This window comes from Balaenoptera musculus, chromosome 8 (genome assembly GCF_009873245.2).
Source record: "Balaenoptera musculus isolate JJ_BM4_2016_0621 chromosome 8, mBalMus1.pri.v3, whole genome shotgun sequence".
Lineage (NCBI taxonomy): Eukaryota > Metazoa > Chordata > Mammalia > Artiodactyla > Balaenopteridae > Balaenoptera > Balaenoptera musculus.
In genome coordinates this window covers 105,160,620-105,180,292 of record NC_045792.1, presented here as the reverse complement: position 1 = coordinate 105,180,292, position 19,673 = coordinate 105,160,620, and the positions used below count along the sequence as shown (strand labels likewise).

The 19,673-nt window shown below is 42.1% G+C and overlaps 1 protein-coding gene across 5 annotated transcripts in view; it reads left to right on the top strand.

The window, feature by feature from the left end:
- The window catches only part of KMT5B (lysine methyltransferase 5B), a 51,260-nt gene extending 33,687 nt beyond the window's left edge, over positions 1 to 17,573 (top strand). For 3 of the 5 annotated variants that reach the window (XM_036860686.1, XM_036860685.1, XM_036860687.1), the window contains 6 exons: positions 263 to 372; positions 2,029 to 2,195; positions 2,470 to 2,489; positions 2,571 to 2,707; positions 8,326 to 8,522; positions 15,433 to 17,509. In XM_036860686.1, the coding sequence (XP_036716581.1) occupies positions 263 to 372; positions 2,029 to 2,195; positions 2,470 to 2,489; positions 2,571 to 2,707; positions 8,326 to 8,522; positions 15,433 to 16,910 (2,109 nt within the window). In that variant the 3' untranslated portion in view covers positions 16,911 to 17,509. Of the gene's footprint in view, positions 1 to 262; positions 373 to 2,028; positions 2,196 to 2,469; positions 2,490 to 2,570; positions 2,708 to 8,325; positions 8,523 to 9,571; positions 9,801 to 15,432 lie in introns of those variants that run through there. The other 2 variants (XM_036860684.1, XM_036860688.1) reach the window with 2 other exon arrangements.
- Positions 17,574 to 19,673: the final 2,100 nt, after the last annotated feature.

The window sequence follows — 19,673 nt, the reverse complement described above, 5'->3', positions numbered from 1 at the left end:
TGAAGACCTAATAACACATCAGATAATTTGTATGACTATCCATAGAGAAAACTCTGTCATCTAGAAGGGAAACTTACTGTGAACTTTTAGAGTAACATAGCCAAGGCACCAGGTACACAAGTGAGGGAAATTTTAAAATAACAAAATTTGTTACTTAATCTTAAATTTCTTCATTGTTGGTGTTGGTTTGCTTTTATAATTCTGAGGAAGTCTAGCAAGATAAATAATGTAAAGTAGGTATCAATTTTTTTTTCTGTTTTAGGTATTTATTTACTTGCGAATGTTTGCAACCGACAGTGGATTTGAAATATTGCCTTGTAATAGATATTCATCAGAACAAAATGGAGCCAAAATTGTTGCAACAAAAGAGTGGTAACTATTATACTAGTATAAACCCGTAAAGTAATTTTGTTTAAAGTTCTCTCTTAAATTACTGTTCATGTGCTAAGAAAGTTGTAGGAAGGAATAAGGCCAGAGCTTACCCTAAAGGAGCCAGTGCAGTGCCAGTGCCTCAGCCCAGTGACTGGGGTCGGGACAGTGAAATTAGAAGTCTGAGTTGGGGACTTCCCTGGTGGTCCAGTGGTTAAGACTTTGCCTTCCAATGCAGGGGGTGCGTGTTCGATCCCTGGTCGGGGGGCTAAGATCCCACCTGCCTCGGGGCCAAAATACCAAACATAAAACAGAAGCAGTATTGCAACAAATTCAATAAAGACTTAAAAAAAATTTTTTTTATAAAAACAAAAGAAGACGTCTGAGCTGAACCAGATCCTATCTCTAAGCCAGAATGCTTTGTGTTTTCCTTTCATTGAGTCTGGATGCCTGCTCAAGGACCACTGAAAGGTTAGGGATGCCGGGGCTGACCTGGCTTCCAGAGTCAGTCTTTTAGTGGCCTATAAGAAAGCTTACGTAGGAATTTTGTGCGTAGAAGCTTCCTAGCACAATGCCTGCTTCAAAATATATATGTGTGCCAGCTTAAGTAAAAGTAGTAAAGTTGAGCCCAGCTAGGAGGGATAAAAGCCATACATGAAAGAGAGAATATGTGATTATATCTTTCCTCTAATGCCTGTTCCCTGCCTTATCTCCCAGAAGAAACATGTAGCCCCTCTCTTACACCACCCCCAGTATTTTTTATAGCAAACGTTTTAGGGTCAGGTACCTGAAAATGGAATGGAAAAGAGCCTTCCTCCTGGGCTTCTTGCGTGGGTGTGTGTACGTGAGTGAGTGTATCTGTTTGCTCTGGGACGGAATCCAGCCTGCTCATCGGCTCCCATGGCTCCGTGTTGCACATGGCTGTGGAGGTTTGAGGTCTTGGGTTCTAGAGCTGCACCGTCCAGTACCATGGCCACCAGCCATGGGTGGCTATTGAACCCTTGAAATGTGGCTAGTCTGAATTGAGAAGTGCTACAAATGTGATATACATGTGAGATTTTATATTAAATTGTAAATATTTTTATTAATATTTCATACTGATTACCTGCTGAAATAGTATTTGGGTTATATTGCGTTAAAATATGTTACTGAAAGTACTTTCACCTGTTTTTCCTTCCTTAATGTGGCTGCTAGAACACTGACGATTGCTTGTTTGGCTTGCATTACATTTGCTGTCGCTGCTCTACAGGGCGGCGTCCCAGTTCTGGGTTCTCCTGACCCTCCTGCTGCTTGTCTCTGTCTCCTTCTCCAGTGTCAGCAAGTTGAATGCAGTGCGGCGGGTCTTTGAGTCCTTTCTGCCTGCAAAGCACTATGCTGGGTCCAGTAGGGGATTCAGAGGTGTAGGTAGCACGATTCCTAGTGGACTTTCTAGTCTCTGTTAGGGGTAAGGCAGCTAGCTGCACAAGTAACTGTGCACAAGGCTGTGGGGCTTCCAGGGAGAAGGAGATGACATCCAGGTGGGGATCCAAGTGAGTCAGCTAAAACATGCACAGCTAAGTCTTCTTGATTCCTGGTATTTATTGGACAGGCTTATTTTATTAAAAGAAGCCTTACGATTTATAATTACTAGTAATTTTTAACATCACATATTTTAAATAGGAAACGAAATGACAAAATAGAATTACTGGTGGGTTGTATTGCCGAACTTTCAGAAATTGAGGAGAACATGCTACTTAGACATGGAGAAAACGACTTCAGTGTCATGTATTCCACAAGGAAAAACTGTGCTCAGCTCTGGCTTGGTCCTGCTGCATTTATAAACCATGGTAAGCTCTGTTTCTAAGGTGTTAGCTCTAATGTTGGGTAGCACTGCTAAAACTTAGAATGACCTTATCTTCCTTTAAAGGAGGGTTGGAAATAGAAATTCTTCTTTTTGCATAAACGTATTAAAATAAATATTCCTGTAGTTTAACTTAAGACCTGAAACTTCTATCAAAAGTTGGTAAAATTATGTGGAAAGCTTATTTCAGATTTCTGTAATTGTTCGTGTTTCAGATCTTATCTACAGTTAATTGACTTTATCTTTTGGACATTTTTCAGATTGCAGACCTAACTGTAAGGTAAGCATAAAAAATATTTTATCTCAAGTATTTTGTTTTTGCTTCAGGTATGAGTTTCTTAATGAGTTGATTTTATTTCAGTTTGTGTCAACTGGTCGAGATACAGCATGTGTGAAGGCCCTAAGAGATATTGAACCTGGAGAAGAAATTTCTTGTTATTATGGAGATGGGTTTTTTGGAGAAAATAATGAGTTCTGCGAGTGTTACACTTGTGAAAGGTAAAGTATTAAGTAAGATATTCGGCTCTTGCATTCTTTTAACCACCTGATGATTATGAGCATGAACTCACGTTATCTTCTCATCCTTTCAATGATAAGGGATAGTCTTTTATGTTCTACAGCATTGTACCCAGTACAGCATGCATAAGCAAAACCAAAGAGTACAGAACTATTTAGGGGCCCCAGCACCTGGCCCTTTAAAATGTTAAAATCATTACCAGCAGTTATCATTATGAGTGAATCAGAATGCAAATATGCTTAAAGAGAGAATGGGAAATACCTTACACACACACACACACACACGCACACACACACACACGCACACACACACACACACACACGGTGCCAGGGTGGGGTTGCTCCGAAAATGGCCAATGAAGTTCACCACTGCTAATCATGTAAAAACCCTGAGGTTGTCTTGGGTACTACCAAGCTGTGTCTTCTGGAATTGTTGTTTTGATGCACGTGCTCTTAATAATTTCTAAGTTCAGTTACTTGGTGAAGAGCTTCTTTTTGTGACCCATCAAGATTCTGGAGTCCTTGTAGAAATCCCCCAAATCTGACTTAGCAGGACTCCTTGTCCACACTGCTCGTCTCCTTGTGGCGACTTCTGTGTGTCTGAGCTCAGAGGCAGCTTCACAAGCTTGTCCGGGCCAGTGCTGCAGGAAGGCCCCCATGCTGGCATAGGCCACACAGGGAGCACGCCTGGATTTGGTTTTTTGGTTACTGTTCTTGTTTTTTTAATTGAAGTATAGTTGATTTACAAGATCCTGTTAGTTTCAGGTGTACAGCACAGCGATTCGGTCATACGTGTATATATGTATATATTCTTCTTCAGATGAGCACACCTGGATTTGTTGAGCCCATTTTACGTGCTGTACTGGGTGCTTTACTCACCCTGACTCATTCAGTCCTCACAGCTGTCCTGGGAGAGAGCTGGTAGTGTGGCCACACTGCAGGTGCAGAAGTCCAAGTCAGCCTGACCTCAGAGCCTTTTACGCATGGAAGCAAAGATAGGCGGTGGTACTACTTCTCCACCAGCCAGCTGGCCTCGGGAGAAATGCTGATTCCCCAGAGCCCACGTTTCCCTTCAGGGAAGCCAGCGGTTTCCCCTGTGTTGTGAGAGAGCAGAGGCATGGAGTCGTGGTACAACCCCAGCTGTTTCTCTCCCAGCTCTGGGATCTTTGCCATGAAGGGAGGGCAGAAAACCTATTCCTGATGCTGCTGCATTTTTGCCCCTTTTGCAAGGAGGGAGTGGGAACGCAGGGGGATAAAACTTATCTTTTTCTAAATTAAAAAAATGGTTCAAAAAAAAAAAAAAAAAAGGTTCAAACATTGGTTAAGTCTTAGACCAGTCCACAAAAAGACCCTTTAATCCATGAAGTAGTTTAATTACAGTTGAATAATGCTTTAAAACCATCTTAAAGAGATAACATAGTATAACGGTGATGTGCATGAGATCTGGCGTCAGACTCCCTAAGTTGGAATCCTGTGACTCTGCATTTCATTAGCTGTGTGATCTCGGGCAACTTAGCTGCTTTTGTGCCTTAATTACCCCATCTGTAAAATGGGGATAACATTAGAAACTATCTCATAGGGTTGCTGTGAGGATTAAATTTATCTCACGAAAAGTATGTAAAACGGCACACAGTTGATATTCAGATGTTAGCTATAAACTTATTTTGTGGTTTCTGGTTATTCTCCCATTAGAATGCAAGTTCCACGAAGGCAGAGATTTTTATCTTTTTCATTTACTGCTGTACTCCCAGCGTGCAGAACAGTACCTGATATATAGTAGGTGCTTGATAAACATTTGGTGAATGAATGAATGGAGTAAGTAATATGCTAAATATGCTTTTGGAGGCTGTCCTGAAAAATGTGACCACATACACAGGATTCCAAACCACCCCTGAAACAGCTCTTTGCCTAGTTTAGAACCCCATGTGTCATCATGTTCCTTGGGCCGATTAGTTCTCTTCCAGGAGACTGTTTCTCACTGGTCGGAAGGGCTATCCTGCCTACTCCACAGGGTTAGTGTGAGGAATAAATGGAAACATGTGCAAATCCTTTTTACATGGAAAGACCTCATACAGAGCCGTAGGCTCAGCTATTGTCAGACTATTTGGGGAGTTTGATTTAAAGGTTGGCGGGGAATATTCTTGAAATTCTCAGGAACACCAGATTGTTTCTGCCTTTCCAGAAATTAGGCAAGAGGATGAGACCAAAGGAACTCATTCAATTATTCATCATATAGTAACTGAATAGTTACTTACTCTATGTTAAGCCTCATGCAGGCACGGTAAACAAGACTAGCACAGCGCCAGCCGTGAGGGCAGTGCCATGAGAGGGACGCACGCACAGTGTGCTAGTTGCTGAAGGGTGAAAAGAGGTGGCCCAGTGAAGGAAGGAGAGTGGACAGAGGGTTTACAGAGGTGCTGACGTCGTGGGTACAGTGTCCAGGATACATTTGATGTGCGCTTCTGGGAAATAACCATCCTAACAAAATAGTAATTGTAATACTTTCATAAGTAAGTACTGCAAATTTCACTCTAGAAAATTTGAGAAATGAAATCTAATGAGGGACCGAAGAATAGGAAGGACCAAATTGTTTTAAAGCTTATATGAAAGTATGTCTGATGATAGCCAAGAAAAAATTTCTAAAGTATAGTTAGGGGCAGTTGGCCTTAACAGATATTAAAAATTTACTGTGAAACAATTGTGATCAAAACTTGATGATACTGGCTGATGTGGACAAACAAGAGGACATGAGCAGACTCTTGAAATAGAGCCGAGTGTGTATGAAGTCTTAATACCACGTATGGGGAAACGATGATTTCTTTAATAAATGATAGTGACATAATTCATTGTGTGCCTGGAAGAAAACCAAGCTCAACTCCCATCTCACAGCATATACAAGATAAATTCCAGATGGATTAAAATTTTAAATTTAAAAATGTAATGTAAGATGATTAGAAAAAAAATTAGGAGAATGTATACGTCTACCCTTGGGGTAGTAGAAATCTTCTGAAAGAAGTTAAGACAAGAAATGGTGAATATGAAAATTTTTGAATAGCTGAAAGCAAAAGTCAGATTAATGACAAACTGAAGGGGGAAAAATGTACATATACGGCAGAGTTAATATCCCAAGGACAAAAAGCTCCTATAAGCTCATTAAAAAAAAAGACAGACTTCCACTAGAGAAAAGAGAGGTAGGGAAGATGCTACACAGAAAATGATGGCCATAAACAGGGAAAACAATAACTAGGTATCCGTTTTCACTATCAAATTGGCAAAATTTAGAAGTATACTCTGTGCTGTGAGGATGTGGAGAAACAGGCACTTACACAGTGTCACTAGGGCTGTAAATTGCTGTAACCTTTTGGGAAAGTAATCTGGCAATATTTGTTCAAAATCATCACACCCTTTTGTCTGGCAGTCAGTTCCATATGGAAGAATCTATCCTATGGAAGTAGGAGCATTAGTCAGTAAGGATTTGGTTTCAAAGCAAGGTAGCAGCAGCGTTCATGGTGGCAAGCAAAAACCAAAAACCTACAAGTTGCAGTAATCACCAGTAGTGCTTGAATAGATTATGGAATGTTTAGTCTGTGTAAAAGGTACAACTTTCAAAACATGTTCAGTTCGGATTTACTTGTGCATGATGTAATAAGAAAGCTGGGGGAAAAAAAAGAAAGCAAGCTGGTTGCTGAGTAAGATGTATGGTATTATCCTCTTTGGGTATTGTTTGCTTAGGAAGAAACAACAATGTGAATAGGTGTGTAGCTCATGGCAAAGGAGCAGAAGATGAGGTGCTGGCAGATGGTTAGCACTGGCGCTGGGGGGGGCGGGGGGCTCTGGGGATGGAGGCTGGCTGGGGAGCACTATTGACTTCCTCTTTATGGAGACAGAGCCTAAGATTGTCTCACCTGTTGCAGCAAACACAAGCATGTGTTACTGTCATAAGTTAAAAAGAAGTAAAGGAAGTAGAGAAACAGATGAATGGGAGAGTTTTACTTTAAAAAAAAAAATTTCCAGATAATTCCACCATGATCATTTATTTTGTATTTAAGTATGGCCCATCTTTCCAGAAATGTTACAAGTTACGGTAAAAAGGCACAGAATATCTGAAAAAAATTTATTAATTCATTAACCCACCTGAGATGAAACAGCCTTTAGGATTTATGCATTTACTTTCTGAGTATACTTTATGGTGGAGTGGAGTGTAATTGTTGGCCTGCCGTGGTGAAGGTTACCTACCTAGAGGCTTTTACAGTGATTTCTAATGCACCTTTTGAAAAAAGAATTGAGGCAGTCCCACAATACGTTTGATGTTTTTACAAAAGCATTAATAAAAGTAGAATTCCAAATCCATTCTAGGAAGGCGAAGAAGGCAAGAATGCTCACCTTAGTCACCAAACATAGTCTCTGCATTCAGACTAGGTCTGTGCTCCTGCCTGGCGTTAAGAGGTTTAAGAGGGAGAGAGAGAAAATAAAATTTTTGTTCTCCCTTAGCAAAAGGTGAAATACTCAGATTCCTTGAAGGAGAAAAGTTATTTTCTCCTCATCTAAATCCTGAAAGAAATAAATCACATGGGATCTTTTGGAGGGCAGTATTGCTTTCATAATGGGAAGTGTTCACAATTTTGCCTCAAGTTCAGAAGCTGTTATTATATGGCTTTTCTTTAACAAGCTAAGGCCAGTGAAAGGCAAGTCAGTGAAGGCAGTTTTGGCCAAAGAGATTTATCATTTTTTAAATGCAATATGTAGTGCTTAATTTTTTTAACCTCATTAATTTATATTTTATTTATTCTTTTGAGCAGAGCGAGTAGAAATTTACCTTTATAACACTGAATAAAGCAAAGATTTGCAAAGCTAGGTTCATTAAGGAGGTTTAGGAGGACTTTTTATTAAGCACCCACTTCATTAGAATTTATATAAATATAATATAACTAAAGCAGGTTACAAATCATTCTTAGCCAGTGGTAAAAGCAAGTCTTTTAATGTCCTTTATTTAGTAAGATTTTGTTAATTATGTTCATTCAGTAACTTTAAAGGAGGAATTTAACAGTTTTCATTATTCCAGAAGTGAGATTTTCACTAAGATAGCCTAGCCTTCTTATACAGAATTTCAGTTAGTATTTGTTTGTATCTAACATTAGCTTCTAAGTAATGACTTAATTTATGGAAATTCGCTGGTTCCTCTTTTAATTCCGTAATTCTCAATATTCAGTAACGTAGTGTTAAATTATGCAGAACAAAGCTGGGGTATAATTAACAGGTGGGTTATTTCAGTTACAGTTTAGACCTAATTATTGTACCAGTCGGTTTTGAAATTGAAATTTTATTTATTTATTTTTACCTACACTTGAAATTCTACAGGGTCCAACCAATAGCTTCTCATGGGCAATTGTCATAACAAATTGTTTTAAGTCTGGGGCTTTTTTGCATTAATTTTATATATGTATGTATTTTGAGAGTCCTAGGCTTAGTGGCTTTCCAGTGGCGATTAGGGCCTCGTCAGTTCATCACACCTGCTGATCTGATGTGGCCAAGCGCGCTCAGCAACCAGGCTTACGTCAGTGAGAATGCTGTTTGTGTAACCTGTGCTGTTTCTCTTTCAGACGGGGAACTGGTGCTTTTAAATCCAGAGTGGGACTGCCTGCGCCTGCTCCTGTTATCAATAGCAAATATGGACTCAGAGAAACAGATAAACGTTTAAATAGGCTTAAAAAGTTAGGTGACAGCAGCAAAAATTCAGACAGTCAATCTGTCAGCTCTAACACTGATGCAGATACCACTCAGGAAAAAAACAATGCAAGTAAGTAAGGGAGATTTGATAAGCATATCTTTTTTTTTTTTTTTTTAAGTATTTTCACATAGTTTGCTTTCTAAAGCATGCTCTAATAGTTTTGATCTTTTAAACATTGAGAGAAACTCTGGGATTCATGCACTTCACCAGCACTGCAAGGTTCTAGAAGTGATTCGAGCACAAAAGCAGTCTGTATCATGCCTCCAGATTTAATATGGTACTGAATTGTCTGCTTGTCTTGAATACTGGGTAACTGGATATTAAATTCTCCATCGTGTGTTCCAGGGTCATCATATGTTTGACAGAAAGCTTTTCAAGGTGTTAGTTTCTCTGTAATGATATTGTTAGGTCCGCAAAAAGACAGAGGACGGGGTGGCGTCACACAGGCACATACGTGTTTGCGCCTGGCCAGTCTGTTAGGATGAATGATGGACTTGGGGAATTCATAGCTTCTGGCCTCAAGGCTTCCACCCTTTTACTGCTTGCTTGCCGTTTTCAAAATGAACTGACCCAATTCACCAAACCACCAGTTACCAGACTCAGAATTGTGATAGAGGAGCAGTTTGAATGTCATTATACTATGACGTGTTGTAATAGCCACTCGACCGAAAGTAGCAAGAGAGATGAAAAGGAGAAAGAAACAAGCTTTAAGATACCAGTTGTGTGGGGGGGCAAGACCTGATGGAAACTGGAAAAAGAGAATGAAGAATAAAGAGAAAAGAAAGAGAAGAAATCCTAAGTGAGCACAAGAAAACACATCACGTTTGTGGAGCCTTGAAGTCCTGGAACCGTCCTGATTGCTACTGTTTTTCATCCGGGTAACACCAGTTTTCTCTAGTTGCTGCTAAAGCAGTAGGCTCCTTAGTCTGACTTGTCTCTGATAGGAATAAAGTTAAAAGTTTTAACTTGATAGTCCCCAAAGTATGCCTGTTTTGGCACTATAAATGTCCATACATACTTCTTAGCAGTAAGTACCGTCTGAGGTCTGATTATTTTAGGCTCTTCTCCCTGTCTTCAGATGTTTTCAGCCCAACTCTGGGTACTCCTCTCCACTACAGAAAATCCCAAAGAAAAGGGAAGGTGTCTCCCGTGATGGTGAATGTCACTGCCGTGAATCCTGACTCAACCTACTGCTGGGAGTCAGGGGCCAGGGGTAACCTCTGCCGTGGAAAAGCGATACTGCATTCCTATTCCAGTCCTTAACGTCCAAAGTCAACAAAGAAGAGCAGTTAGTTCGTCATTCACTGTTGATTGTTGGTTTTAATAATAAACGCAGCATAATCAACATTTTGTTTTCTGAGTCTGGTTCCTTGGTGAAACTGGCGACTTGTGAATCCCATTTTATAAATGTCTACATAAAAACACTTAGGAGTGTGCTGCCAGCCACATGTGGAGATGGCCACGACACTGTCCACATGGCTCTGTGACATTCGTGCGGGTGTTTTGTGTTCTTATGCGTTAACCATATACTGATATGTAGCTACTGAACTCAGTACACCACTTAGTTTAAAAAATCAAAACAGGAAAAATTTTTGGAAGGTGTTGAGTGTTCTGTTATGTGACCATCTATGGGATATTTATTAATAAACCAAATACATGTTCATAGCCTGCTAGTTGTTAAAAAGAGATAGAAAAGTGTATGAGACCTGGGCCCCTCCCTTGGGGAGTTTATGCCTGAGCTCCGGGATGGGACGAGGACACGGTACCTGTGCAGAGCAGGCTGTGCGTGCCACTTCCTAAAGGCTGGAGGGAACAGGTGATCCCTTTGCGCTGTAGTCTCAGCATTACAGAGTAGAAATACAGCACTTCACCGTGACTGCTTATATTAGGGTGCTTATTTTATTCAGATTACTTTTCTGCAGAATGATTGTCTTGAGTAATTCAAGGGTTGGCATAAGTAGCTTTGAGGGTCATGTGACAGTTGCTAGACGTGGCTCAGGGCTCTGAAGGAGCTCGAGGTTTACTCCAGTGGTCTCTGAGAACATTGTGCACTAAGTATGTTCATAGCAGTGTTTTCTCGGGCTCTTACATGTGTTCTTTTAGGCTGTATTTCTTTTGCTGTTTGTGTCTTGACCAAACCCTTCTACCTGTTTGAAAGAAAAGACTTTTTGAGACTGCAGTGGATGCAAGGCCAGAGGTTCCCAAGCCTTTCTCCCAAGGGGCGTGGGCATACACCTTGTGTATAGGTTCCGAGTACCCATCTTATCCTGCAGTTTGGTTAGAATTTAGCAGCTGACAGCTAGAGAGGAACTGCTTTCTTTGAACAGCGTGTTTGTTCTTTTTAAAGAAACGTTTCTGCCTAGTTGGAAGAAAAAATTATTTCTTCCTTCCATGCAGGTCCTTTTTTGGAAGGTGTCTCAAGAACCACAACTTGACTGTTTGCTTTAGCATCCAGAGAGGAGACAAGCAATCCATTTTCACAGATTCAGTCCACAGACCTGCATTATAATGCCCTTACTGGAAGAGCCGGGTTTTTAGGCCTCTTGTGCCTCAGTGGCTAGGCCACCCCCATAGTGCTGCACCCTGGACGTGAGTCACTGAAAATGCCACGAGTTGGTGCAAGTCCCAGAGGACTGCCACCTGTGGAATAGGTTCACTCAGCTGGACCAAGGAGCGCCTGTCCTGGAGACAGTGGGCTGGGCCACCACCTGTCACTGTCTCGCCCGCCACAGACATCACTGGTTGGTCTGAACACTTTTCTGCTGAGCCTTCAGGCTGCTTCAGAATCCTTTCCAACACCCTTTTCCAGCCATTCATTCCTGTGTTGGTTGCATGAGGTGGAGCCTGCTTCTTGTGCCTGACAAACTCCTTGAACTGAAGTCTTTAAAATCCTATTGAGGGTTTTTTGGATCCTCATGTTCGGAACATGCCAAGCTGTGTGTGGCCCTCGTGTTCCCTTGGCTCCACCACGTGCGTTTCTGGGGCTTGTCCAGTGTGGAGCATGGGTGCAGCCCGAGCGTTCTGGAAGCTTTGATGTCGTTTTGCTGCTCCTGTGTCTGGCTGTCATTCTCCATGCCCACACAGAGCTGCCTTGTGATTTTGCGGACACCCTGAGGGAACCGCGATGGGTCCTTTCGCAGGAGTTGGGACCGGCCCCGTAATGGCTCTGTGGCGTCCCTTAGAGGCCGTGTGACGGTGTGGTGAAAAGCTTGAGATCTGGAGCCACAGACCTCAGTGCAAGTCCCATCTCTGCCGCTGACCGGATGGACGCTCTTAGGCCCGCTAGCCCACCTGAACTTGGTTTTCACTTAGTGTAATAGCTCTTACTTCAAAGAATGCTTATTATGATTGAGATCATACTAATTTGGCCATTTGGCACTGTACCTAGTATATACTAATTGCTAAGAATGTGTATCTTCACCTGAAATTACTGTCTAGGTTTATGCATTTGGGATTTGTCCCAGCTATGAGGGAAGAGGGCCACACATGGTGTGTTAGTGCCAAAGCCAGGGGAGCCGTGGCCGTGCCTTCCCTCCACTGTGTCAGGATCCTCAGTCTCTTGATAGACTTTTCTTAGTTTGCCATTGTGACCACCATCTCTCCCTCAGCCTACTGTTGCTGGCACTCACCCCCATCCCCCCGCGATAGCGTAGCAGCGCCTTCGTGGCACAGTGAAGAGCCCTGGGTGCTTAGTCACGTTGCTCACATTTCTCTTACCCAGCCGGGCTGTGCCTTTTCTGCCGTTTGGCTTGAGCACGCCTTTTAGCTGGGCTTTTGTTGAGATAATGCTTTTCAAACAAAATGAGAATACATTGATAAATACATAAATATGTAAGTGAAGTCTCTCTATTGAAATAATACGTAGCATCAAATTCAGTGTCTCTTGTGCTCTTTAAAACACACACTGAAGTGCTTTGTCAGTGGTTCACTGCAGTCAGCTAACAATGAACCTCTCGGAAGGAGGGGTGGAAGGGGGAGAGCCCAGATTCAAAATCACCATAAGTGAGATTCATCCAATGATTAAAAGTCAGTGCCTGAGTGAGGAGAATCTCAGGTGCCATGAAGAGTCATAGGAAGGGTAACCTGTCATGTGTAGAGTCATGAAAGGCTTCCTGAGAGAAGTGTTTGCTGAGCTGAGTCTTAAAAGGGGAGGAGAAGTTGGCCAAGTGAAACGTGCTCAAAGCAGAGGGAACGTCACAAATGAAGGTGTGGGCACGAGTGTAGGATTTGCATCACTAAAGTTCACCAAGGCCGGAGTAGAAGGTGGGAAGGAGGGATGTGAGCATAATTTCAAATTTTGGACTTTATTCTTAGGTATTAGGTTATTGGCAGGTTTAAAGCCCAGAAGTGACGTGGCGTACTAGGAGAATCATCTGGGCTGCGTGGTGGGGGATGGAATGTCGGGGAAGCAGTAGGGAGGCAAGGAAAGGCGGGAGCTAGTGCCAGAGGCAAGGCAGGAAATGGTGGCATCAGGAATGGAGAGAAGGACGGGGTTCCAGCGACACTGCAGGAGTGGACTCCACAGGAATGGTGGCTGGTTGGTGAGAGTTAGCGAAAGCAGGCGTCAAGGATGACCTCCCCGTGTCTGCTTGGGCAGCTGGCTGGGTGGTGGTGTCATTGACCAAGGTGGAGAACTTAGGCTTGGTGGTGAGTTCCCTTTGGGCATGTTGACTTGTGAGGGGCTCATGAGACAATCTTAGCGGGCAATCAAGGTCCCAGTGGACCTTCGGTGATGCGGATCTGTAATTAAGGCGAGAATCAGGCTAGAGACCGTGGTTTGGGAACTGCCAGCATATCGATGGTGATAGCCGTGGAGGAGTGGCTGCTTATCGCCTGGAGGCTGAGTAGAGTTTTCAAGGGGCCTAGGACAGCAGAGACCTGAGGAGTGCGGTCCACCGGGCAGATGGAGGAAGAGTGCCCGGGACACGGAGGGAAGGCCAGGAGAGTGTGCTCTCGCGAGCAGCCAAGGAGAGAGGGGTTTCAGGAAGAATAATGGTTAGCAGCGTCACATTCTGCAGAGAAGGAAAAAAACGGTATGGGCTGAAAGGGTCCGCTGGATTTCATGACAAGGAGACTGTGAGGCAGACTGGCAAAGGCGCTGTTTAGGAGGACGGGTTGGATCCAAATTGCAGGGGGATTGCAGTCAAGGATACACGGTATAAGTGATGATTGTGGAGGGGTGGTTGCAGGTATGAAATGAGAACCGCTGACCTTGGTCATAGAATGGTCCTTGAAGAGCCATAGACAGCAAAGTCTCACCATAGCCACATTTGAGAAAGGCAAGCACCAGCACTGGTGTGTTTACATCATAAGCACATCTACTCTCACCTTGTAGGAAGCCTTGTAAGCACAAAGAAATCCTTTAGCAAAAGCAGTCCCTAAATATCCTTATATTTAAAAAATTATTTCTGGTAAGTTTTGTATAATTCAGTTCATAATACGTCGGTTGTTCTCAAATTGAGTGGCACCCAAACTTTACTGCTACTACTATTCTAAAAAAAAGTTGCCTCCCTGGTAGCAGCCCACACAGATAAGCGTGTTCTTGGTTCAATCAGTGGATCTCATTCCTGGGAATTCTGCTGGTTTGGAGATCCCAAAGCCATTCGTGAGCCAGTCTTCCTGAGCGCAGAGACTTCTGTTCTTGGCGCTTTGATATTTTTGGAATGCTGTTATGCATTCTTGCTCCTCGCTCTCAATAAAAACTAACGAATGGTGACCTAACTTGCTCAGCCATGCAGAAGGAACAGCAGTCACCCTGGCGACCCTCAGGCGTGTAGTAAGCAACAGTCTTGTCGGGCAGTGTGCTGGGCTTACCCACGTTCACTGGTTTTTATTCCCTCTGTTTTCTGGTGAGAGGTGGTGATGATTCGTTTGGTCATCTCAACTTCCGTAGTGAATGATTTAAAGGGGTATTTTGATGGGAAGAGCTTTTCAAGTGGGGGATGGGGAGCAGACTAATTAATCGAGAAATTGACTCACGTAAAACACTATGAATATAAATCCAAAATGTAAACGTAGAGAAAAACAAAGATGGCGGAAAGGAAAGTCAGTGGCAAGGTCAGAGGCCCACCACGGGGCCACCTTACACTTGAGTCACATATAAGCCTTTTGAGAAGCCGTTCAACTGTCATGTTCTCAGGTTGTCATCCCCAGTAGGATTGTCACAGCCTTTTTGTATCCTTGTCCAGAGTAAGGAAGTTGGGCCCCCCTTGTCCCGAGAGTGTAACTCTAGCAGTGCGCTTCTTCCCTCTTTCGGTTTGATTGTCGGCAGCGGGCAGTCAACGGAGGGATGGGGCCAAGTAAGTTCCACAGCCTTCAAAGTCTCTGCTGGTCCTCACAGCATTGAAGGGAACAGCTTAGACGGTGTGGTATTTTGGGATAAATGTCTAGTGGGAGTAACAATATATGGTTCTTAGGATCTCTTTTTCTTATTTGAAAACATCGTGGTAGAATTTGTCTCAGAGCCCTTTAGTCATCTGTTGCTGTTCTGGATTACTAGTCAAGTAATATACTTTAGTTAATGAATAATGGATTTTAGAAACATTTTAAATGATGATTTTAAGAAGAATTTATGAAAGAAGAATATTTTTACTTAGCTTTACTTCAAATATTTTATGTGGTAAAAGACTAAATCAGAAAAGAAATATTCAGTTTGGACCAGTGTCGTGATAGATTAAGGACACTTAGAGTGAAATCCAGGTCGCTGTGCTAAGAGCTCTTTAACCCTAAAATTACTTACCTGGAAAGTGCATAGATGCTTCTTAAATTAGAGGCAGAAATTAGAAAGAGAATATAAAGGAAAACTGTAGGAAGTGCTTGTGTGCTGGCAGAAACGCAACTGGGGTCTGTCTACCACGTTTTTTGTATAATCTAAACATTTCATAGCTAATCGTCTGGGTGTTGGCATTGTTTTGTTGAACATTACCGTGTTACCAAGACTGTTTTTCATCCTTTTTTTTTTTTTTTTTAAACTTTGCAGCTTCTAACCGAAAATCTTCAGTTGGTATGAAGAAGAACAGCAAGAGCAGAGCATTAACAAGGCAGTCCATGTCAAGAATTCCAGCTTCTTCCAACTCTACCTCATCTAAGCTAACTCCTATGAATAATTCCAGGGTACCAAAGAAACTGAAAAAACCTGCAAAGCCTTTACTTTCAAAGATAAAATTAAGAAATCATTGCAAACGGCTGGAGCAGAAGAGTGCTTCGGGAAAACTCGAAATGGGAAACTTAGTACTTAAAGAGCCTAAAGTAGTTCTGTACAAAAATTTGCCCATTAAAAAAGATAAGGAGCCAGAGGGACCAGTCCCGGCCGCGGTGGCCAGTGGGTGCTTAACTAGACACGCCGCGAGAGGGCACAAGCAGAACTCCGGGCGAGGCGCCCCTGCGCACGTGGAGGGCGCCCCCTGCGCCTACACAACCAGGCGGTCCGTGAGGACGAGGGTGAATTTGAAGGAGACCTCCGACATCAAGCTTGAACCAAATACGTTGGATGGCTACAAAAGCAGCTTGACGGAACCTTGCCCAGACAGTGGCGAGCAACCAGCCCCTGCGGTGCAGGAAGAAGAACTGGCTCATGAAGCTGCACAGGAGGGGGAGGCCAAGTGTCCTAAGAGTGACAGCAGCACGTCAAAAAAGAAGTCACGGCAAGGGAAACTGGTGAGACAGTTGGCAGAAGCAGAGGAGTCCGCTGCGGTGCGCGATTCCCCTGGCAGAGCTGGCGTGGGGCGAGAGGGGGTGGGGTCCCACCCTGACCAGGGCGAGCACAGCAGCCTGGAGGGCGTGCCCGGGAGCTACACGGACTGGCCCCCTTCTCCTGTTAGTGGCTCTGTGGTCGCATCAGACAGCTTCAAAACAAAAGACAGCTTCCGAACTGCAAAAAGTAAAAAGAAGAGGCGGATCACTAGGTATGATGCACAGTTAATCCTAGAAAATAACTCTGGGATTCCCAAATTGACTCTTCGTAGGCGTCATGACAGCAGCAGCAAGACAAATGACCAAGAGAATGATGGAATGAATTCTTCAAAAATAAGCATCAAGTTAAGTAAAGACCATGAAAATGATAATAATCTCTATGTAGCAAAGCTTAATAATGGATTTAACTCAGGATCAGGCAGTAGTTCTACAAAACTAAAAATCCAGCTAAAACGGGACGAGGAAAGTAGGGGGTCGTATACAGAGGGGCTTCACGAAAATGGGGTGTGCTGTAGTGATCCTCTTTCTCTCCTGGAGTCCCGCATGGAAGTCGATGACTACAGTCAGTATGAGGAGGAAAGTACCGATGATCCCTCCTCTTCGGAGGGAGATGAAGAGGAGGATGATTATGATGATGACTTTGAAGATGACTTCATCCCTCTTCCTCCAGCTAAGCGACTGAGGCTCATAGTCGGGAAAGACTCTATAGATATTGACATTTCTTCCAGGAGAAGAGAAGATCAGTCTTTGAGGCTTAACGCATAGTAAGCTCTTGGTCTTAATTTGACCCGGGATAACTACTTTAAAGAAATAAACAATTCCAGTCAATTACTCCTCAACTGAAAACATTTTAGGGGCAGCGCTTCTGTTGTCTTTTCACTTATCACCATAATACTGTAGAAAGTGTACAGCGTACTGACTCTTCTTAAAAGTCTGATTTGTGCAAATTTTTATTGTACTTTTTAAATAGCCTTCTTATGTGCAATTCTGAGTTAGAGGTAAAGCCCTGTTGTAAAATAAAGGCTCAAGCAAAATTGTACAGTGATAGCAACTTTCCACACAGGACGTTGAAAACAATAATGTGGCTACACAGTTTTCTTTTTTTTAACTTTAAGAGCATCAACTGGCTCTTTAATATATGACTAAAAAATAATTTAAAACAAATCATAGTAGCAGCATATTAAGGTTTTCTAGTATATGCTAATATCACCAGCAATGTTCTTTGGCTTATTGATTTATTTGCTAGATGTTTCCCCCTTGGAGTTTTGTCAGTTTCACAGTTTGCTGGCCCAGGTGTACTGTTTGTGACCTTGGTTAAGGTTAAATAGCAGACCATCGGTCGGGTGGGAGTGAAATTGGTTTCTTTAAAAAAAAAAAAAAAAGTACAATTACATGCGTGACAGCTAACTTTTCATTCAGTACGTTATATGTACGAGGGTAGCAGTGTGCAGGATGAGTTTCGATACAGCGTATTTATTGCTTGTCATGTAAATTAAAGACCTTGTATTTAACACTTTTCAATCCTTTTAGATAAAATTGTTCTTTGCAAGAATGATTGGTGCTTATTTTTTCAAAAAATTTGCTGTGAACAAATGTGATGACAACAAGCAACATTTATCGAACTACAGCTATCTTAATTTGGGTCAAGTTTTCTGTTGCACTTGTAAAATGCTACAAGGAATATTAAAAAACTCTATTCACTTTAACTTATAATAGTTTATGAAATAAAAACATGAGTCACAGCTTTTGTTCTGTGGTAACCTATAAAAAAATGTTTGTCTTTGAAATTCAGTGTAAAGAACTGAAAACAGTGTATATGTTGTAAATATTTGTGTGTTGTGAGAAATTTTTGTCATAAGAAATTAAAAGAACTTACCAGGAAGGTTTTTAAGTTTAGAAATATTCATGCCAATAAAATAGGAAATTATAAATATATAGTTTTAAGCACTGCATCAGTGGGAGTTCTTGGCTTATGTTAGTTTATGTATGAAAATATCAAAGATTCTTTTGACTATATTATCAGTTAAACAAAAAGAGGAGTCATTTAATTTGTTTTTGAAGCACTTTGAGAAGAGAAATTAATTTTAAGTAACTTAATGAGCAAAATTTTGATTACTACTTTATGTTCAATACCAACCTTCCATTTCTCTGGATTATTTTACAAATCATTGGACAAAGAATTTGGGAATATAAATCTGTAGCAGGTGTTTGACACCAGTGGGTCTCTTTATTTCTGGGAAATGTGTACATGTACTTTCAAATATACAGTGTTCCTAAGTGAAATCAATTTAGGGGATTCGTGTAGTGTCTAGAAAAGTAGCCCATATCTTTAAATACTAAAAGGAATCTGCAGGTAATGAGAAGTCCAGTGGAGAAAACCTCAATGCTTACTGTTACTACTTATTGATTCCTACCAGTTTCTAGGTTCCTGGGGACATTATTTAAATTAAGTTCCTTAAAACTATTGCTAGTAGGTTCCAAGTAGAAATCAGTAACATTCATAAAAGTTCTTTAAATTTAGAATTTTTTTCTCCTTCTGTTCTTCAAGGAATTACTTCTGTAGTCTTCTGTCGTCTCGTCCCTGTTTGTTACGGTGCAGTTTCATCCTCAGGTATTAATGTGGGGGCAGGTGGCTGACCTCCTCGCCCACTCACACCCCCTTTGCTCGCTCCGTCTAGAAGTCTTCACCTCTCGAGGTAGGGCAGCCCTGCGAGGTCTGTCCCAAAGCACTCCGAGCAGTCTACAACCTCACCCAGTCCTCCCGGTGTCTCTGGGTGGCAGTGGGAGACTCAGGCCACTGAGAAGGTCACGCTTAGACCCTGTGTCTGGGAGGTACCGGAGAGCAGGGGGTCATCTTTTGTTCCCACCGTAGTTTGGAGTCTTTCAAAGAGGTTCAGAGACTAAATCTTGAACTGTTTTCTTGGAATACCAACAACAGCCATTTCAGGAATTTCAGTCTTAAGGAAAAAGTAACAAAATACCGCATTTCCCACTTTTCTCCATTTTTAAGCTTAATTTTAGTAATTTATTTATGATGTTTAACTTTATTGAGGCCTCGTCTTTGGGGGCTGACCTTCCCGTGGGTCCGAGCAGTGACGTTAGGTGGTGGTCACTGCCTCGGGAGTTGGTGTGCACAAGCGCTCGGCAGCCACTGCCGGCGCCTTCCAGGGAAACCTAATTTCCGTTTTTACAGTTAGGGGCCTCGGAGCTGGTCTAGCTCTGCTGTAGAACTTCACTGTGTGGAATGGCGAAATCCACACGCTGATGACCACTTGGAAGAGGTTGCATTCAATAAAACTTTTAGCTAGAGCTTATGCAATGATTGGTAAAGATTTTGGCATTGTAAGAATTAGGAAATGATCATAGAAATATATGTAAAGTATTCAATTTTCAATCATTTTTCAAATTACTGTTTTAAATTGTTTTGCTGAGTTGTAATACTTTTGAGATACAATGTATTCCTTGTACTGAAAGAATGAAAAAAGGACTTTTTCAGCATTTGAGGTAAGTTCTTTAATGTTTCATTAA